The 19674-nt window shown below is 45.7% G+C and overlaps 9 protein-coding genes across 9 annotated transcripts; 5 read left to right on the top strand and 4 right to left on the bottom strand.

Annotated features, from left to right (window-relative positions):
- Nucleotides 1-587: 587 nt before the first annotated feature.
- Nucleotides 588-5913, top strand: SJAG_01985 (hypothetical protein; the record flags this gene model as incomplete). Its single annotated transcript, XM_002173172.2, has 1 exon — nt 588-5913. The coding sequence occupies one exon, from the start codon at nt 588-590 to the stop codon at nt 5622-5624; it is 5037 nt and encodes a 1678-aa protein (XP_002173208.1). The 3' UTR covers nt 5625-5913.
- Nucleotides 5914-6519: 606 nt separating this feature from the next.
- Nucleotides 6520-7840, top strand: SJAG_01986 (alcohol dehydrogenase). The gene is made up of 3 exons (XM_002173173.2): nt 6520-6699; nt 6754-6896; nt 6950-7840. The coding sequence occupies exons 1-3, from the start codon at nt 6597-6599 to the stop codon at nt 7742-7744; spliced, it is 1041 nt and encodes a 346-aa protein (XP_002173209.1). The 5' UTR covers nt 6520-6596; the 3' UTR covers nt 7745-7840.
- An 18-nt stretch (nt 7841-7858) lies between these two features.
- On the bottom strand, nt 7859-9706 carry SJAG_01987 (amidase; the record flags this gene model as incomplete). Its single annotated transcript, XM_002173174.1, has 2 exons — nt 7859-9400; nt 9641-9706. 2 exons carry the CDS (start codon nt 9704-9706, stop codon nt 7859-7861), a joined length of 1608 nt encoding a protein of 535 aa, XP_002173210.1.
- A 20-nt stretch (nt 9707-9726) lies between these two features.
- Nucleotides 9727-12201, bottom strand: SJAG_01989 (isoamyl acetate hydrolytic enzyme Iah1). The gene has a single exon (XM_002173176.2). The coding sequence runs from the start codon at nt 11626-11628 to the stop codon at nt 11008-11010; it is 621 nt and encodes a 206-aa protein (XP_002173212.1). The 5' UTR covers nt 11629-12201; the 3' UTR covers nt 9727-11007.
- On the top strand, nt 9937-11402 carry SJAG_01988 (RNA-binding protein). Its single transcript, XM_002173175.2, has 4 exons — nt 9937-10148; nt 10196-10257; nt 10354-10750; nt 10862-11402. The coding sequence occupies exons 1-4, from the start codon at nt 10115-10117 to the stop codon at nt 10921-10923; spliced, it is 555 nt and encodes a 184-aa protein (XP_002173211.1). The 5' UTR covers nt 9937-10114; the 3' UTR covers nt 10924-11402.
- On the bottom strand, nt 12127-14072 carry SJAG_01990 (vacuolar membrane zinc transporter). Its single transcript, XM_002173177.2, has 3 exons — nt 14007-14072; nt 13798-13954; nt 12127-13396 (listed from the first exon to the last, which is right to left on the bottom strand). The coding sequence occupies exons 1-3, from the start codon at nt 14024-14026 to the stop codon at nt 12494-12496; spliced, it is 1080 nt and encodes a 359-aa protein (XP_002173213.1). The 5' UTR covers nt 14027-14072; the 3' UTR covers nt 12127-12493.
- A 164-nt stretch (nt 14073-14236) lies between these two features.
- Nucleotides 14237-15706, top strand: SJAG_01991 (lectin family glycoprotein receptor). The gene has a single exon (XM_002173178.2). The coding sequence runs from the start codon at nt 14322-14324 to the stop codon at nt 15282-15284; it is 963 nt and encodes a 320-aa protein (XP_002173214.1). The 5' UTR covers nt 14237-14321; the 3' UTR covers nt 15285-15706.
- On the top strand, nt 15654-18211 carry SJAG_01992 (CTD-binding SR-like protein rA9). The gene is made up of 3 exons (XM_002173179.2): nt 15654-16306; nt 16366-16432; nt 16588-18211. Exons 1-3 carry the CDS (start codon nt 15905-15907, stop codon nt 17970-17972), a joined length of 1854 nt encoding a protein of 617 aa, XP_002173215.1. The 5' UTR covers nt 15654-15904; the 3' UTR covers nt 17973-18211.
- Nucleotides 18091-19674, bottom strand: SJAG_01993 (twinfilin). Its single transcript, XM_002173180.2, has 7 exons — nt 19575-19674; nt 19446-19523; nt 18947-19293; nt 18785-18904; nt 18555-18687; nt 18401-18513; nt 18091-18307 (listed from the first exon to the last, which is right to left on the bottom strand). Exons 1-7 carry the CDS (start codon nt 19597-19599, stop codon nt 18179-18181), a joined length of 945 nt encoding a protein of 314 aa, XP_002173216.1. The 5' UTR covers nt 19600-19674; the 3' UTR covers nt 18091-18178.

Here is a 19674-nt window from a genome sequence, read left to right on the forward strand (position 1 = left end):
GATCCCTTCCACTATCAGCGGCGCGATCATTGTTACTTAGTCGCCACGAGATCGACCACAGGGCCTAATCAAGGGGTTCAACTGGTACATGTTCGGAGACTGCCAATTACGCCGAGAATGGAGGGGACTGAACATCCCTGAAGTGCCCTAATATAAAAGGGGACCCGTGTCCCCTGGCTCAGCACGCCGTACGACCCCTTGGATAATTTGAAGCTAGGACGACGCTAGTGTCCCATTAAGTTTCTCTAGCAACCTCTTAGCGTCCACCTTGACGTCACGTGAACATACTGACGGTCGTGTTTTGTCATTCTTTTTACTGTTTCTTGCTTTAGACTTCAAGGGTTTAAAGTTTATTTGTTAAGCGAGAAAGCTTCTCGCGTTTGCGAAATAACAAAACAGAAGCCGTTACTGTTTTTCTCTGCGCTCGTTTGGGATTGATTTACTGTTCAGTGTAAATTGGTTTCCTTGGTACTGCTATTTGAAAAAAGCGCGTTCTTTTGGTTTTTTTTGGCACCTGTTACTAAACGATTTTGTTTTGTTGCGTTCTTTGGCTGTCTACTAAGTTTCTGAAGTAGCAATTGTTAACAATGCTGTTCCAATCCTTTGCTCAGGGAGCTCTCTGTGCTCTTTTGGCTTCCTCTGCTCTTGCAGCTCCTGCCTTGCATCGCAAAGTTCGCGATGCTTGTGAACCTGTAACTGTTACTCAAAAAGCTACTGTCCACTTGACCAAGACGGTCTTTGTTACAGAAGCATGCTCCGCTAACGGCGGTTCTAATGGTGCAACCTCTACCGACGTTGCTTCGGTTTCCTTGCCCTCCGGTGTTACCGTTGGTCCTTCGGAAACAGCCGTTACAGGTTACACTACGTACCCTGTCACTGAGACCAGCACGGTGAGTGTCTATGAGCCTAGCTGCTCTTGTGTTACCGACTCCATTGTTACTAGCACTGCTACCCATACTTCGCCCACGGCTGTGTACGTTGTCAGTTCTAATGACTATACGACGGTAACTCGTACTACTTGCTACTTGACTGAGACCGAGACGGCTCACCATACCCCTGCTTCTGTCACCGAGTCTGCCGCTACCGGCGTCGTCTCTGGCAATGGCAATGGTCAAGAGAGTTCTGTCCTCACAATCACTGCTTCTAATGTTCCCGATGTCACTACTACTGTGACCACCGAGATTGTTTCTGGTACCACTGTCACGAAGACTCTTGCCTGCTCTGCAAACAATGGCGGCTGCTCTGCCATTGTCAGCACAACTGTGTATACTGAGACTTCTGCTGTTCCTACCACTATCGTCTCTACTGACACTGTTCGTGGTAGTGTCATCACCTCGACGGGCTATGTTTCTGTCCCCGTTACTGTTACGTCCACGGAGTTCAGCACGCTTCCGTCTGAAACGACCCTTCTCACAACTATTCCTTGCACTCCTACTACTGTTACCTATACCTACACAGTTCCCGGACGTGGTGCTCAAACAACCACTTCGGTCTTCACTGTGACTCAACCTTACACCGAAGTTGGTACTACCACGGTGACCGTTACTGAGGGAAACAGTGTATATACAACCACTGCTACCGTTTACAGTACCATTCCCGTTGTGACCACGTCCTATGTTCCTTCGACTACAACCGTAGTCTCTGAATCTGTCTATGTAACAACGACCACCGTTGGAGGTTCTGTGTCAGTCAGCACCGTTACTGTCCCCGTCACCTACACTGAGATAAAGACTCCCGGTACTACTGTGACAGTTCCTACCACTGCTGTTGTTCCTCCTTATGGTCTGAACACCACGACTTCTACTGTTTTCTATGGTAACAGCTCCGTTGTTTCCGTGACGAAAACTGCAACTGTCCCTGTGAATGGAACTACTGTTGTAAGCACTGTCTATGCGAACGGAACCACTTATGTTACCTCTGCTCCCGTTACTACTGTCACTGTAAACGGCACTACCTATACGAATGTTTCGACTCAAGTTAGTTCGGTTCCTGTCACCAGCATCTCTGCCAACGTTACAGCCTCCGTGAGCAGTATTCCTGCTACTAGCGCATTCGTGAACAGCAGCGTCCCTGTTAGCTCCGTTCCTGCTACAAGTGCTTTTGCCAACAGCAGTGCCCCTGTCTCCAGCATTCCTGCTACTAGCGCCTATGTAAACAGCAGTGTTCCTGTCTCCAGTGTCCCTGTCACTAGTGCCTTTGTGAACAGCAGCGCCCCTGCTAGCTCCGTTCCCGTTACCAGCGGCTATGTGAACAGCAGTGTTCCTGTTTCTAGCGTTCCCGTTACCAGCGGCTATGTGAACAGCAGTGTTCCTGTTTCTAGCGTTCCCGTTACAAGCGCCTACGTCAACAGCAGCGTTCCTGTCTCTAGTGTCCCTGTCACTAGCGCATTCGTGAACAGCAGTGTCCCTGCTAGCTCCGTTCCCGCTACCAGCGTCTATGTGAACAGCAGTGTCCCGGTGTCCAGCATTCCTGTCACCAGTGTTCCCGTCTCCAGCGGCTATGCTAACAGCAGTGCCCCTGTGTCCAGCATTCCCGTCACCAGTGTTCCTGTGAACAGCAGCGTCCCTTCTACTAGCGTTCCTGTGACCAGTGCCCCCGTTTCTAGTATTTACGCTAACAGCAGCGCCCCTGCTACCAGTGCTCCTCTGACCAGTGCACCCGTTTCTAGCGTTTATGCCAACAGTAGCGTTCCAGTGTCCAGCGTTCCTGTTACTAGCGTCCCCGTTAACAGCAGCGTTCCTGCCAGCTCGGTCCCTGCTACCAGTGTACCTGTAAGCAGCGCTCCCGTTTCTAGCGTCTACGCCAACAGCAGCGTTCCTGCTACTAGTGTCCCCGTTAGCAGCGCTCCTGCTTCCAGTGCTCCCGTGAACAGCAGCGTTCCTGCTACCAGTGTCCCCGTTACTAGCGCTCCCGCTTCCAGTGCTCCCGTGAACAGCAGCATTCCCGTTACTAGTATTCCCGTAAGCAGCGCTCCCGTTTCTAGCGTCTACGCCAACGGCAGCGTTCCTGCTACTAGTGTCCCCGTTACTAGCGCTCCTGCTTCCAGCGTCTATGCCAACAGCTCTGTTCCCGTTTCAAGCGTCCCTGTTAGCAGCTCGGTTCCCGCTACCAGTGTACCTGTAAGCAGCGCTCCTGTTTCCAGCGCCTACGCCAACAGCAGCGTCCCTGTCTCAAGCGTCCTTGTTAGCAGCTCTGTTCCCGCTACAAGTGTCCCCGTTAGCAGCGCTCCCGTGAACAGCAGCATTCCAGTCTCAAGCGTTCCTGCTACTAGTGTCCCCGCTACTAGCGCCCCTGCTTCCAGTGCTCCCGTGAACAGCAGCGTTCCTGCTACCAGTGTCCCCGTTACTAGCGCTCCCGCTTCCAGCGCTCCCGTGAACAGCAGCATTCCAGTCTCAAGCGTTCCCGTTACTAGCATTCCCGTAAGCAGCGCTCCTGCTTCTAGCGTCTATGCCAACAGTTCTGTTCCCGTTTCAAGCGTTTCTGTTAGCAGCTCGGTTCCCTTTACTAGCGCCCCTGCTTCCAGCGCTCCCGTCAACAGCAGCGTTCCTGTCTCAAGTGTCCCTGTTAGCAGCTCCATTCCCGCTACTAGTGCACCTGCTACCAGCATCTACGTCAACAGTTCTGTTCCAGTCTCAAGCGCCCCTGTGAGTAGCTCTGTTCCCGCTACTAGTGTCCCCGTTAGCAGCGCTCCTGTTTCCAGCGCCTACGCCAACAGCAGCGTCCCTGTCTCAAGCGTCCTTGTTAGCAGCTCCATTCCCGTTACTAGCGCCCCTGCTTCCAGTGCTCCCATGAACAGCAGCATTCCAGTCTCAAGCGTTCCTGCTACTAGTGTCCCCGTTAGCAGCGCTCCTGCTTCCAGCGTCTACGCCAACAGTTCTGTTCCCGTTTCGAGCGTTCCCGTTAGCAGCTCTGTTCCCGCTACTAGTGTCCCCGTTAGCAGCGCTCCCGTGAACAGCAGCGTTCCAGTCTCAAGCGTTCCCGTTACTAGCATTCCTATAAGCAGCGCCCCTGCTTCCAGCGTCTACGCCAATAGTTCTGTTCCCGTTTCGAGCGTTCCCGCTACCAGCGTCCCCGTCAGCAGTGCACCTGTTTCCAGCATTCCCGTAAGCAGCTCCGCTCCAGTTTCTAGTGCCCCCGTCTCGAGTGCTCCTTCGAACAGCTCTGTCCCTGTTTCCAGCGTGCCCGCTACTAGTGCTCCTGTAAGCAGCGCTCCCGTTAGCAGCTCTGTCATTGTTTCCAGTGCCCCTGCTACTAGCGCCCCTGTTTCCAGCGTCTACGCCAACAGCTCTGTTCTCGTTTCAAGCGCTCCTGCTACCAGCGTTCCCGTCAGCAGTGCACCTGTTTCCAGCATTCCCGTAAGCAGCTCCGCTCCAGTTTCTAGTGCCCCCGTCTCGAGTGCTCCTTCGAACAGCTCTGTCCCTGTTTCCAGCGTGCCCGCTACTAGTGCTCCTGTAAGCAGCGCTCCCGTTAGCAGCTCTGTCCCCGTTTCGAGCGTACCCGCTACTAGCGCTCCTGTAAGCAGCTCTGTCATTGTTTCCAGTGCCCCTGCTACTAGCGTTCCTGTTTCCAGCGTCTACGCCAACAGCTCTGTTCCCGTTTCAAGCGTCCCCGTCAGCAGTGCGTCCTCCAGTTCCATCTTAGTTCCTGACATGCCTGGTAATTTCGAACCCGTCACTACCAGCGAAGCTTTCAGCAGTTCTGCAACTTCGACTGTCGCGTCATCTACTGAAGCAAGCGCTTCTGAAGTATCTTCGACTTCCGTCTCTTACTTGATTCCTGACATCCCCGGTGATTTCGAACCCGTCACAACCAGCGAAGCTTTCAGCAGTTCTGCAACTTCGACTGTCGCGTCTTCTACTGAGACAAGCGCTTCTGAAGTATCTTCGACTTCCGTCTCTTACTTGATTCCTGACATTCCCGGTGATTTCGAACCTGTTACAACCAGTGAGTCTTTCAGTAGTTCTGCAACTTTGACTGCCGTATCCTCTACTGAGACAAGCATTTCCGAGACACCTTCGACTTCGTCTGATCCTGTCGAATCTTCTACTGAAGTGACCTCTTCTGAAGCTCCCTTGACTACTTCTTCCTTCTTTGAGTCTTCTTCTGAGTTGAGCTCTTCTGCGGTCCCTACTACCACATCCACGAGTGCTACTACTTCTACGGCTCCTTCTACGACCACTGGTACCTGTGTGATCGGTGCAACTGCAGTGGCTACTCCTCAGTGTGCATCTCAAAAGCAAGGCAACCCCTCTGGTATCGTTGAATTCGTCTCTGCAAAGAAGGTCTCCGATTCTCAGTACGATATCACATGGCACATGAAGGTCGACTCTGGTGACCGCGATATCTCTTCCAGTCTTTGGGAGTTAAAGGATATCGGTACTTCTCAAAAGGTTCTCTACAGCAACAACATCAGCCCTCCCGGTAAGGATCTTTCTCAGAACTGGTTTGACTTCTATTATGTTGACAGAGTTACTCCCCAAAGCTCTAACGGTAAGCTCTGTGCTTACATCCAATTCCAATATGACTACAAGGACGGAACCAACAGTTACGACTACCGCACTGGTTGTGACTCCGCTGCCGCTGGTGCTACCTACTGCTGGGACTCCTGTGTCGTCGAAGCCTAATGAATGACTTGTTTTTGTTTATAATACCAAATTATTAGACTGTATGTTGTTAGGTCAACCACAGTCAAAAACTTCATTTCTTGGAATTCGTTTCTCTCATTTCTGACTATCTTTCAAGACAGTGCTGGTTAAACTGTTATAATCTTATTGTTTTTTGTTCAAGTCAACAATAGTTTTTTAGTCCATTAAAAAGCCTTTAATAAATTAGGGTTTCTAATTTCCCATCTCATTTAATAAGTTAACATTTCCTGAATTGTACTTTAATATATACAAGAATTTTCGTCTTCAAGGGTTTGCTGCGAACTTGGAAAACAGTAATTCTGTAAGATAGATTTGGGTAAGACGAGATTTTTTACAGCGACATTTTCTTCAAAACTAGATATCTATTACAATTCATGCAGTGCGATGTTTCTAATGTGTTTCTCCAAAAGAAATGTAAGATTTGAATTGTCAGAACAGTCAAAGGTATATATGTATATGCTCCAAGTGAGAACGAATTCAATGTTTAGAGTGTGGTTTGCAAATTGTCGAACTCGATTACACAACATACTGAGACTTTTAATTTCAAGCACATGTTCATTATAATGTTATAGTAAGATAAATTTCTAAAAGGATAAACATTTTTCTATGATCACTTTGTTTGGGATTAATTTTAGATTCAATTACTCACATTTTTATACTGACTGCCGGTAGCAATAAGCGGCAACAACACTACTGTGCTATTTGAAACTATCAAGCGACATAATAACAGTTACTGAACTTATTTTGAAACCCTTAGTGAACTCATGAGCGGAACAAAATAGTGTTCATTTTAGTCAGTTGATTAGTCATAATAATGTTAAGCTTACGTAAAAGAATATCCGTCATTAAAGAGTTTTTGACAAGTATTTATAGAGCGCTGTTGTCACTTTGTTTGCCGTACAAATCCACATTACAGTTTAAACTGAAATTCGGTAAACGAAAATCATCAACATGCCAGTGCAATATCGTGTAGAGAAGATTCCCGCAGAGTTTGACGAAATTAAGCTTCAGCAATGCGAAATTCCGAAAGCCAAAGCTGGTTATGTAGTGATTAGTACGTGCAAACAACTCAGAGCCTAATCATTTTATACTAACGACGGCTTGATAGAACTGCAAGCTGCATCTACAAACTTCCGTGACATGGCCATCTTGAAAGGAATGTACCCACTTCCTCTCAAATTCCCAGTTGTTCCCGGTTCAGACGGAGCGGGTCATATTGTTGAAGTCGGTGAAGACGTAGAAAAATGGAAGGTATGCTCCCGAAACATACACTCACAACCAAATGACTAACGTGTTTTAAACAGGTTGGGGACTACGTCTCTTGCAATTTCTTCCCGTTCTATATTGATGGCAAGTCCATTCCAGAAAGAACATACAAAGCCTTGGGCGGCACGATGGATGGATGCTTCCAGGAATATGTTGCTGTTCCTGCAGTTGGCGTCGTCAAACTCCCTGAAAGTCTTAGCCCTATTCAAGCGAGTACCCTCCCATGTGCAGGACTGACCGCTTGGAATGCTCTTTTCGGCGATAAGTCAAAGGCGTTACAACCAGGACAAAATGTCTTGATTCAGGGAACGGGTGGTGTGTCCATTTTTGCTCTTCAGTTCGCTGTAGCTGCCGGTGCTAATGTTACGGTCACTTCATCGTCCAAAGAAAAACTTGAATTCGCTAAAAAATTAGGAGCTCGTCGCCTCATCAACTATCGCGAAACTCCTCAATGGGGCCAAAAAGCATTGGAACTTACAAACAACGAAGGTTATCATCACGTCGTTGAGGTCGGAGGAAAGAAAACTTTCAAACAATCGTTGCAATGTCTTGCTCCTGGAGGCGTCATTACCAGCATTGGTTTTATCGCCAGCGAAGGAGAGGAAGCCAATTTTGATGAATTCATCTCAATGCTTCTTCATAAAGGTGCAACGATCCGCGGCATTTTTGTGGGCAGCACAACACAGTACGAGGATATGCTGAAATGCATTGAAGCCAACGATATTAAGCCGGTTGTTGCCAAAGTTTTCCCACTTCAGGAATTGAAAGATGCATACGAATTCCAATGGCAACAAAAACATATCGGCAACATTGTCCTTAAAATTTCAGATTAGGAAGAGACAATTATGAATCATTGAATTTCACAACATAGTATCACAAGTTGACCCTGTAAATACTGTTTGATAGTTTCCTAAAAAAGTACTAGATCATTACGTTACATGTGTATATTACAAGCGGGGAGGTTTTCGAGCTTGCAGCAAATCTTCAATAGCTGAGGCAATACGGATTAGATGTGGTTCCTGCCAAGCACCACTGCTTAAAGCAATTCCGTATGGAATGTTTGTTGACGATATGCCAAAGGGAACAATCACAGCTGGATACCCAGACATAGCCAAAATGTGTGTTGATGGTCCGTGATGTGGAGGAAGAACAAGCGCATCCAGCATAATGTATTCTCCAGCATCTGAATCCCAATGTCTCAATGCATCGTCAATTCCCTCTTCTCTTGATATCCAATGTATGTATTTCAAAGCTTTTTCATAAACATCGTCCTTAACACCTTTTGCATTTGCTGCTTGTATTAATCCGTCCTGACCAGAAAGAAATTGAGGATGTGAATCCGGGAAACCGCCTTCCTCCTCATTATGTTCATAATTAAATAGAATAACGTCATCAAGCGATCGTACTTTTGAGCACTTCAATTCTTTTAAATACTTGTTGATGTTATTGTAGAAGTCAACCTTTACAACAGTAAACTCGGATTTCTCTGGTTCTCCGCGGACGCCTTGATGATCCCAATTCCACGAGGGCGGAAGGTCTTCTGCATGCTTCAGGTGCACGTCTGTGTACACCGTTGTTCCAGCTTGTCTAAGTGTTTCAATAAGCTTCGTTGCGTTAGTGAGATGCTCGTCCGGAAGACGTAACCACATATCGTCCCACAAAAAACCAAGACGCAGACCCTTTAGTGCACTCTTTCCCGACAAGTAAGAAGTGTATTTACATTTGCGTGGCGTTTTTCCAATAGACGCCAATGTGTACGGGTCCATCTCATCGACACCGACAATGGCATCCAAAGCGTAAACGGCATCTTTCATAGTACGGCCAAATGTTCCCACTGAATCAAGGTGTTCACTTTCTGGAACTACACCGGCACGAGAAGTTAGGCCCACAGTTGGTTTGATGCCAACAATAAAATTAAGTGCGGCAGGTGTTACAATACTGCCATCCGTTTCAGTACCAAGGGCTATAGTCGCCATGTCACAAGTCACAGCAGCCGCACTTCCTGAACTAGAACCGCCCGGGCATCCTCCTTTACAATAAGGATTGAGTGTCTGACCCGAACGAGCGGAGTATCCTTCCATAAAACGTGAAGAACGCATATCTGCCCATTCTGACATTGCAGCGTGTCCTAAAATGACTGCACCAGCATCTCGTAAAAGCTTTACCACATGTGCATCCCGTGGAACAACACTGCCGGCTAAGGATAAGGAGCCCGCCATAGTAGTATTAGCGTCAGCAGTAGCCATATTGTCCTTCACTACAACGGGAATAGAATGCATTGGACCGCGAACATGGCCATTTGCGCGCTCCTCGTCTAGTTGTTTAGCGATTTTGACTGCATCGGGGTTCACCTCTGCGAATGCTTTTACCCTTGAGTTTAGTTTCTCGATTTTTTCAAGATACTTTCTTGTCAATTGAACGGTAGTAATGGCACCAGTGTTCAGAAAGTGCTGCAATTCATCAATAGAGTATTGTTGCTCGTCATTGAACTGTTCCGTTTTAGACATGCTTAGTCAACACTTCTTCAATCCTGCATTGAAAAGAAGATGGTTTAAGCAAATAACCGTGTTCCTTCATTGTGATTTCACCGTGAAGTCACCAATGCACAAAAACCAGTACAGACAAACCAACGTTGATTCTAGAGTCTCTGAAGGATACCAATAGCCCAATGCATTGCCGGTCGTCGACTGCGTTCGTAATGAGAGGAACGTAGAAAGTATTAGACATACCAAGGCCAGTTCCAGAAAGCAATTTTCCGACAAAAGAGGACGTTCATACTCCTTCATATAATACATTAATTGTACACATCTTCTCGTAAATACTTAACTAAGGCAGTTTTGGCGAAAGCAGCAGCATTTGCCCATTGACAGACTTAGTATCAATCATCAGATAAAAATGCTTGTAATGTTTAAGGTTTATATCTACAACGTATCAAACAAACAGCAGCTGCAGCACATGAAACCTTAAAATAATTCCCTATAACGCGTTAAATTCCGTTATAAGTTACCACCAAAAAATGATCAACGCTTTTTTATGAATGAGAGCGCACCCTCGTGTGTACCAGCCATTTCAACGAGAAAGGTTTCCACTGCCTTCATAGAGTTGACCATTTCTTAAGCGATTAGCAGATTATATAACCCACGTACCGTCATTAAAAGCCGTCTCATACCTTCATCTTTTGCAATTTATTGAAGTCGTAGAAAATGGCAAAAGCAAAAAAAGTTCAGAAAAACAAGCGTATGACACAAACTTGAACGTCTTAAAACTAACTGTGTCTGTTACAGCACTTTTTCTTGGTTCACATGTTGTTGGAGGAAAAGTTGGAAAAACAAATGGTCAGAACTCTGTACGTACATCTGTCAGAAGGTTGTTGCTTTCTTTCTCGCATCATTTTGCCTTCTTCATTTTAAGACGTTGTACATTAACAAGCATAATCATTTAGCTTGCTGCCCGTATATCCGGAAACTCAAAAACCGATTCGAACAACAAACTCGTTAAGAATGAGCTCTATCAACGTTTAAACGTTCCTGCTGGACGAACGAATCGACGTTCGACACCCTCGTCGCCTAACGGCAGCACAAACAAGAATAAAATGAGTTTCAAAACTGCTGGCAGCTCCGTTTCTATCAAAGGTAGCGCCGGTCCTACTACAGTGGTCTTGGAGAATTTGGCTCCCGGCACGTCGTCGGACGACGTTGTGGCTACGGTGAATAGTTTTGGCGAGATTATGAATTGCCAAGTTAATGATTCCCAAGGAAAAGTGCGTGCTTTCGTCCGCTTTACTACACTTGCCAGTTGCAACAAGGTGGTCGAACAGTTTAACGGTATTACTGCAGATGGTATGTTTATAGAGGGTTGCCCGGCTACCACGAACACATTTGTTGTTTTCTTTTTCCCTTCATCGGTCAATTCGTTGCGTTCATGGCTCCATTACTAACAGTTTTACTAAGGCCACGTACTCTCTGTATACCTGAAACAATCTAATCGCAAAACAAAGGCACGCCGCAATTAAATCTGTAATGATGATATACCGTCGCATTAACGGCCAGTGCTGTTTATGAAGGGCAACAGGAAAATATGTCTTAGGGCTTTGTGTTTAAGTCAGCACAATGTCTTCGAAATAGGGCAAAAACAGAGGGATGTTTTTAGGCAATAGCTCTGGGTAATTCCGCTGAATGCATTCCACTATCAGACGAAAAAGCAATGAGTTACCCATTGCAGTAAGATGCAAGCCATCACAAAACAGCAACTCCGGTGTCGGATGCGTCTGACTCTCTTCATAAAAGTGAATTGCTACTGTGTCGTCACGAGCATTAGCAATTTTGTAAATTTCGTCAACAAATGGTTTTTGAACTCTCTCATAACTAATAAGCTTTGTCGAGATGGGCGGAGAAATAACAATCTTTTTTGAGGTAGGGAACGTATCCAGTAGCGCAGTGATATTGCTTCGAAACTCGTCCGGCGAAGTCAAGAATCCATTTGGTCCAACTTGACAATCATTTGCACCCAAAAAAACAATTAATAATTCCGTCTCCTGCGGATTGATGTGTAGCTCAGGAAAGTAACGTAAAACGTGTCTCGATGTGTATCCGGATAAGCCCCAGGCCTCGACCCGCAATCGTCTCTGATAGAAATTTGTTAATTCCGCACAATACCCTCCGGGTGTAAAGCCTTTCTGGGTAAAGGAATCACCCAAAATGACCAACTTCTTAATCATTATGAGATTTCCAGCACAAAGAAATGAAGAATAACTTGAAAACTGTTGCTGCAAAAACTAGCTTTATATACTTACAATTACCGGGGTCCAACGTGCCTCATAGACACTCGCAAAATAGTTAGTCGAAAAAAAGAGCCGATATAGTACGTATAGTCGCCCTGCCAAGGTCGTTACAAAAAGAAAAGTGATCTGTAAGGCTCAATTGTGTTCGTTTCAGGCTTTACCCAAGAACATTATGGTTACCCAAAATGAAAATCCTTGAAACAATTCGTTGGAATGATTTTTTAGCGGAAACAGAGACTCATGTACCATTCATTTACTGGAACCAGAGTGTATAGTTAGGTTTAGCTAAAAAAAAATAAAAGTTTTGAGAGCATGTCGGGAACACGATGAGAACACACATCGTAAGCATTTGCAAAGAGAGAACGGTTCCTATTTTACGTTGCTCTCACTTTCCGTAACATCATACTCCAGTCTATCTTCATACTTATTTATAAAGGAGGGAAAAAAAAATTGAATTAAGACAGCTCTAGTTGCAGAAAACTCTTAAACTAATTCAATGCATGGTATAAGAAGCCGTTAATCGATACGTTTATAAAGCAGGTTGGGGGGGGGAAAGAAATTTGACTTGCAGACTTTCAGGACAACTGAACGAATTCCGCGTCAAGAAACGTATGAGAGAGAAAAGCATGGGCCACTCAAGGACGTGGTCAAGAAACTTCAAAGATTTCCGAAGAAGAAAAACTCGCAGACCCTCCGTACAGACGGAGAATGGTGTGTGATCCCTGGGGTAGGCCATGAAATAATAATTATTCAATGAGGATACGATTATCCAGTCAATCATCAATCACTGGTCCATGGAGAGTTAAATGGCAACGATATTAAGTGCAGCCGTCAAGGCGAGACCAAAAGCCAACCACGTGAAAGCGCTGTTCTTTGATTTACCTGTACGATCATGATGCACTGCTTGGGGCAAGACAATGCGTAAGGAAAGAATTATCATCATACCTGCAGTTGCTGCAAAAATACATCCATACATACAACTGAAGAAACTTTCCGACAAACCATGTTGCGTATGCAAGACGAGAAATGCCAACAAAGCACCCAGAGGCATACTTGTTGTGGTAAGCGCTGAACCAACTAAGAATGAACGGAATCGCGAATGCCAGGCCAAGTACAAGGGGTAGGCAATGGTGAAACCTTCGAACAAGTTGTGAACAGACATCGCAAGAAATACAAGCATTCCAGCATCAGAAGACGACGTCATGAAAATAATAAATCCTTCAGGAAGCTTGTGGAGACTAATTGCAATGGCTGTTTGAAGACCAACGGTGAACATGCTTTTCTCGTGATCACTCCCACAGCTAGAACCAGAGAGAATACTCGGAGCCTGCTGGTCCGGATGATGACACTCGCACGCACAGGTAGCCATGCTGGCGTTTCCGTCCTCTACCATGAGTGGACGCCGTTCAGTACTATTGGCGTACTCTTGGTGATGAACGGCTACCGAAGATTGATGCGAGTGTGTCCGAGACCATGAGCCTACGGAGGTTTGAGTATCGTCATCCTCCTCGCCGTCTGAGTGTAGGGCACCGAAGGGAGACTTGTGGATGTAATGATGGACGACAGTATTAAAACCATTAAACAATACCATACCCAAAATGAACCAAACGCTACGAAGGAAACGGGCCTTCTTGTCGGTTATCCCTTCGATTTTTTCAAAGTATTCAAGAGCCTCTGGATATAAACTTCCCAGTGCACTGTAAAGCTGAAAAGTTAGCATTGAGTTCAATCAAAGTATGAGTGCGAAAAAAGAAGCAAGAAAGTGCATTGATGGACGCGGATGAGAAAGCAGAACACAACCTACGTGGACAATGGAACTTGTCGTGTGTCGTGCAGGCTTTAAATCATTGGCTCAGACCTATAGAGAAGTTCAAACGTCGAAAAGCAAAGAAAAGAGCCTCGTTACAAGACACATGAACACAAAAAACTCTTCTTAAAGGTGTTCTGTGCCAAGAGATAGCGCATCTGCATAGTTGCATCTCGTAGATCGTCTCCAATACCTTCTCATTGCCGGTCGATCATTTTTAAACGACAAAACACTCTTCTGCGAGGGAATTTCGCAATCAAGACGAATTCGAGCGATACTTAGCTCGAAACGAGACATACCAAGATTCCAGAACTCATTCCGAGACCACAGACAAGAGCCATGTCACTATTTGCGAGATCCAATGTGTCCGAGTTCGTCAATTTATTAACAATGACATCCAACCACACTGATGCTGCACCAAGGATGCAAAAGGCATTCGCAGCAAAGCTTAGGGCCCTGTTGGAGTTAGTTTGGTCACAAAAAACAAGGTAGATCATATAATTCTCACCATCCTTTACCGTTGCCCATGTTGCTCTGAGGGAGAAAGTTCGCAGCGCCAGCGATTTAAAGCGCAGGCTGTGCGCTATCTACCAAGTAGTTTCACGGGGTATCTCGCTTACATGACTGTATTCCTAATAACCGTATCAGATTAACGTAAGGTTTCAGGGATGAACTAAGATAAGAAACTCACCACCAAAAGTGCTACACCAAGAACGCCAGGACTTGCTTAGCAGTAGTCGCCCGCCCAGCTGTAACTTGTTTACCGCCCCACCATATTCTCTCCTTACCGGTCTGATAGCCTGCAAGACCAGACAGCTTCATCATGAATCCTGTTGCGCTCTTTTCGATAATATTTTACGCTTTCAGCAGCTTGTTCAAGCTTTCGTATGCCCAACCAGGCACTCGGAAGCTTAGTTCAATGACGTTGGAGAAACCGTACATTGACCATGGAATGCGTAACTTGTGGTGGGAATATGGCGGAAACACGGTCGTTGATAGAAAGAATGGTGTCTTGTTGACTCAAGACTTATCTGAACAACACGGTTGGATTTCGTCTCGCCTCCCTGCTCCTGCTCGCAGTTTTGTAATTGATTTCGAGGTCAAGATCCATGGATTGGGCACCACGGTCTACGGAGATGGAATGGGTATTTTCTTGACGGAAGAACGTGCAAAAACCGGACCTGTCTTTGGTTTCGCTGACGAGTTCACTGGCTATGGCATTTTCATTGACACGTACAATAACAACCGTCCCCGTACCGCTTTCCCCTACGTTATGGCTATGAAGGGCGATGGAAAGACAAAGTACGACGTTGAGAATGACGGCAAGGCCAACGAAATCGGTGGCTGCTCTGCTCGTCGTTTCCGTAACTCTCGTGTTGCTACCAAGGGCCGCATCACATACCGTAAGGACTTGAAGAAACTCAGTCTTGACTTGGCCTACCTTGAGAAGGATGTGTACGTTAGCTGCTTCGAGTTGGAGGATGTCGAATTGCCTCAAACAACTTTCCTTTCCTTCAGTGCCCACACTGGCGAAGTTAGCGATTACCACGAGGTGATTTCTGTTGTTACCCATGAGCTCACTGACGAAAATAAGGATGCTGCTGCCTCTCCTGCAGCCAACAGTCAGCCAGTTGTGGACACTCCCATCAACAATGCCCCCAAGGTCAAGGGCAGCTCTTGGAAGAAGCCTGTCATCCTCGTTCTTTTCTTCTTAATTCTCGTCTTTGGTTTTATGGCTTACCGCTCTTATACTCAGCAACGGATGCGTAGAACTTCCGTGCTCTAAAGGCTGCATGAAAACTATGTCTTGCTTAAGGAAAAAACGTATACACTACTGTCTTGTTGGTGCAACCTGAGAAGCGAACAGCTTCCTGTCATGATTTAATTGTCTTCCCTATGATCTTTAAAAATTGAAGCAAGCATGAAAAAAGAAAATACGCACTATGAACTACGAAAGCAGAGCTAGTATGACCTTTCGACCTTTGCAAGCGTTATTTTCATCCGTCTACGTCTTTCCATTTTAATGGGGAGTTTCAAAACGCTAGACAACAGTTTAATCAAACTAAGTATGCTTAATTCAACTAATTATAAAACGCATGGGGAGTTGTAACTTGCAACTACTCGCAATTTCTGTTCCACCGCTTGTTTTATTCATGCAGAATTCATGATACAGGGTAATATGGAGGGGAGCCGTTCGGTTGCTTCGCATACTGTGTCAATTCTTGCATTCGAAATCCTGTGTGTCTTCACTTTCTTCCATTTAATTAGAGTTCGCTTAATTTTGCCACGTGTAACACACGTTCGAACTTTAAACAAGGCTGACCTCACCACCATTCATTGCCGCTGCAAGTGTAAGTATACACGACTGTAATCCAGTCCCCACGTCGACACAAAAAAACCGCTCACATGGATGACAAGCAGGCGGTTCGCGGACCGACTTCTGAGGTCCTGCAGACCGCGGAAGACGCCACAAGTTCAGAAATCGTGGACGGAGATATTATTCAGCCGGTCTTGGAGACGAAAAATGCTTCTGAGGTTTCTGAATCTTCGGGTACAGAAGTAGTCGAGGGTGACAAACAAGAAATAAAAGAAATGGAACTGAACACTGCAGCGACTTCCAGTTCTGTAGAACAATCTTTGGTTGCTCAAAAGCCCTCCGAAGCTGTTGACGGTGTTACTGAAGACGAAGCTTCACCTGACTGTATCATTTGTTTGTCTGAAATTCCTGTATCACCGCCTTCCACCCCAATTGCCACCTTGGTTTGCGGTCATTTCTTCCATAATAATTGTCTTGAAACATGGTGCAATGTACGTCCTAATTGGTTTTGAATCGTTGTTTCTCGTTCGACATACTAATAGTTCTCCAGGTTGCAAACACTTGTCCCTTGTGCCGGGTAGTTTTTCACAAAGTTGATTTATACGAGTATAAAGGAGGTATGTAACACAAATAGGGGTCTTCTGCGTTGTGTTTGATTCATTAATTACGTTTTCAATCGCTAGATTGTTAAGTCGACCTTTTGAATTACACACATAGCAAAGAACAATTTACTATTTTATTACATAGAGGCATTAGTACTAACTTGTTGAAGGTCCATGGGTTCGAGCATATCCCGTCCAAGACAAAATTCAAGGCGTCTCAGAGGGTCCCGACCTTTCAGAAGTCAGATGCATTGTTTGTGGCCGAATGGATCAGGAAGATATGCTTATGCTGTGTGATGGTTGTGACGATGCTTATCACACGTTCTGCTTGGATATGACTTCGGTTCCCGTGCACGAATTTTACTGTCCCAACTGCATGCTTCTGAATGGCCGTCTGCAAGACTCTTCGCTGCTTCGCATGTCCAACATACTTGCTCGTTCAAACACTCGTCCTGCACGTGCTTCTCGGGTTTCGCTTACCCAGCAGCGGTTGTGGACGCGCGCTTGGAACGAACTTCGAAATCGAACTTGGCAGTTTTTGGATGCGGATTTAGCTTATCTTTCTTCTTTTCAAAATACAAGCTTCCAACGTTCCTCACCGGCTGATGAATGGATACGACGCCGCGTTGAGCAGACTTCTCGACGCTCTCGGCATACTGATGTAAATTCATCTAGAACGGCGGAAGGAGATTCTTCTGCAGAACCGTGCGCTCACATGAATCCGGAGGAGCAAAAAGCTTGGAGTGAGCTGGAGGTGCTTCGTCGGAATCCAGAGCAAGTTTCAGATGATGCTGAAAGAACATCGACAACTAGCCCCCGCTCCAAAAAAACTGAAGAACGATCAAATAAGCCGACACCGTTAGCATCAGCAGCCCCAACATCTTCTAACTCCTCGGTTACCAAATTAAAACGCCCCATTCACCGCGCATCAGATAGACGCGAGTCTGTTGCAAGCTCCTCAAGTGTTCAAACTTCTCCTCAGGCATCGCTACTAGGCTCATCGTCTGGTGGACCGTCTTTTCTCGCAAACTTGGTTAGTGATATTAAAAAGCCTACCGTTCCCGGCACACAACCTATCCTACAACTTAACGATATTCAAATACCAAGTCATCCGCCGGCACTATCTGACACATCCGCTTCTGCTTCTTCCTCGCCTTCTCCCCCTCCATTCACACCTCTGTTCTCTCATTTAGCGCCCAAGGCTTTACCGGTGATAGAAACACATCATGATGCTCACGATGTCGAAAGACAAACAACGTCCAATACAGAGATGACCAACACAACTCACTCATCTAAGCATTCGACTCGTTTACGACGCAAACTCCCTCTAGAAGTCAAATACGAAGTCGAGAAGATGGTGCGCGCAACACTTAAACCCATGTATCACGATGGTCAACTATCGAAAAAGCAGTTCGCCTCTTACAACAAACACATATCGCGATCACTTTACGATTCTTTGCTCGACGGAAGCCTTTCGTACGAGCTTTCTCAGAGGCACAGTTTACAGAACGCAGTTAAGGATAGAGTCAGGGAGGCCTTCAACAAAGGTCGCTGAAGGCAACGGGTGCGTAAATTGCAATCCTGCTGTTCCTTAGAATAGTGTGATATGCTTCATATGCGTATGTGTTACTTCCAAAAAAAAGTGTGCGTCGTGTCACGAATAACTCTTTTTTATTTTGTACAAGTAGTTTTGAACCATTAATATAACGTCTCATGAATTAACCAACGAGATTGGATTGTTTAAGTAATGCAGGTTGATATTCATCTTCTACGGGGAGGTCTTGGACGATGGAATGCCATTTTGGAAGTCTGCTGGGAGGCAGGCTTCTCCAGACCGACGGACGTTTTCAAGTCGTTTTCATCAATATCGTTAACGCTACCATACTCGATCTGTTTTGTCAGTAAGATTTGGAATTGAAACAAACCCAGACAGAAGCCCAAAAGAACGTTTGACCAGCAACAGCTTGTAATCTAAGTTCATACCTTTCCATCAACAGGGAAAAATTCCTTAACCGAGTCTAAAATACCTGCGCGGGAGGAGGAGTACAGCATGCGATTCTTAACAGTAGAAGTCATAGGACACACGTAAACAAACACTACATGCGGTTAGTTAAGTGCCTAAAGAGATGCCGCTTACCTATTTTATTCCCACCGGGAGCAGCTATAGTGTAAAAAGCATAACGTGGCTCGGATTCGCTGAAGTGAGATTTTAATTGAGAAGGTGGGATCTGAGATTTCTCAACCATTTGAATGACTTCGTTTGTGATTGACTAGACAAAGTTAGAGACCCTGCAAAAACTGTCACCCGAAATCTGTAAAGCATAAGCGACAATAGCCACTTGTGCCTGGCTACATTAGTGAACATACCAGCACAATGAGCGTGTGTTCAGGATCGTTCTTCAGTTGCGAAAGTGTATCAGATGCATCTTTTGACAAAGCCAAATGAACTCCCCGAGGTGCATGAGAATTGGGACGATGTTGGATAATCTGAATAGTTAGTATGACCACTACAACGTTTTAAGGACGCACCTCTTCCTTTGCAGTTGAGATTCTTTCACTTATAGCGGGAACGGGAGAAGAGCTATCCGAGGACAACTGTTTCAAATCCTCCTTTGAGGTAGCAAACAGTGTCTTCTGCACACGTTCCAAGGTAACGATATCAAGGATGGCCGAACGACTTGATGCAAAAAGCATTTTACGTCGGACATTTGCTTCATCTGGAACAAAAGAGACTAAGTGCAGTTTACTGGGGTCGGTTTCTGCACGAACAAAAATAAAGTATGGCTCGTCATTGGGCAAAATTGCTTCTAAAGACTGTACAACGGATCCATTTTGTGCATCGGAAGAAACGGTTTTGTAGACAGAAAAGTATTTTTCTGATAGTTAGCTCGAAGAAGGACAACGTTTTGAGAAATTTGACTGTGTCATTCTTCGTAGGCAAAGAAACAGAACCCGTGTGTTTCCATGAACATGAAATGAGCAAGCCCTCAGATTACGATGAACCACATTTCAATTGTCTCCTACATACCGTCCGTAATAGTGACTACAGCTGCACTAGTTGTAAACGGATGACTGTTATTTAGAAAGTCGGAAAAGCTGGAATGGGCTACACGGTTAATACCTCAGGAACAACACAAGACGTGGAAACACAACAAACCTTCCAATTGTAATTTGTTAGACATGATAGACGGGGAGGCTGCGTACACACCGACACGGTTGAGCCGCTACTAATGGAGAGGACACGGTACAGTTCACTA

This window comes from Schizosaccharomyces japonicus, assembly GCF_000149845.2.
Source record: "Schizosaccharomyces japonicus yFS275 unplaced genomic scaffold supercont5.3, whole genome shotgun sequence".
Taxonomy (NCBI): domain Eukaryota; kingdom Fungi; phylum Ascomycota; class Schizosaccharomycetes; order Schizosaccharomycetales; family Schizosaccharomycetaceae; genus Schizosaccharomyces; species Schizosaccharomyces japonicus.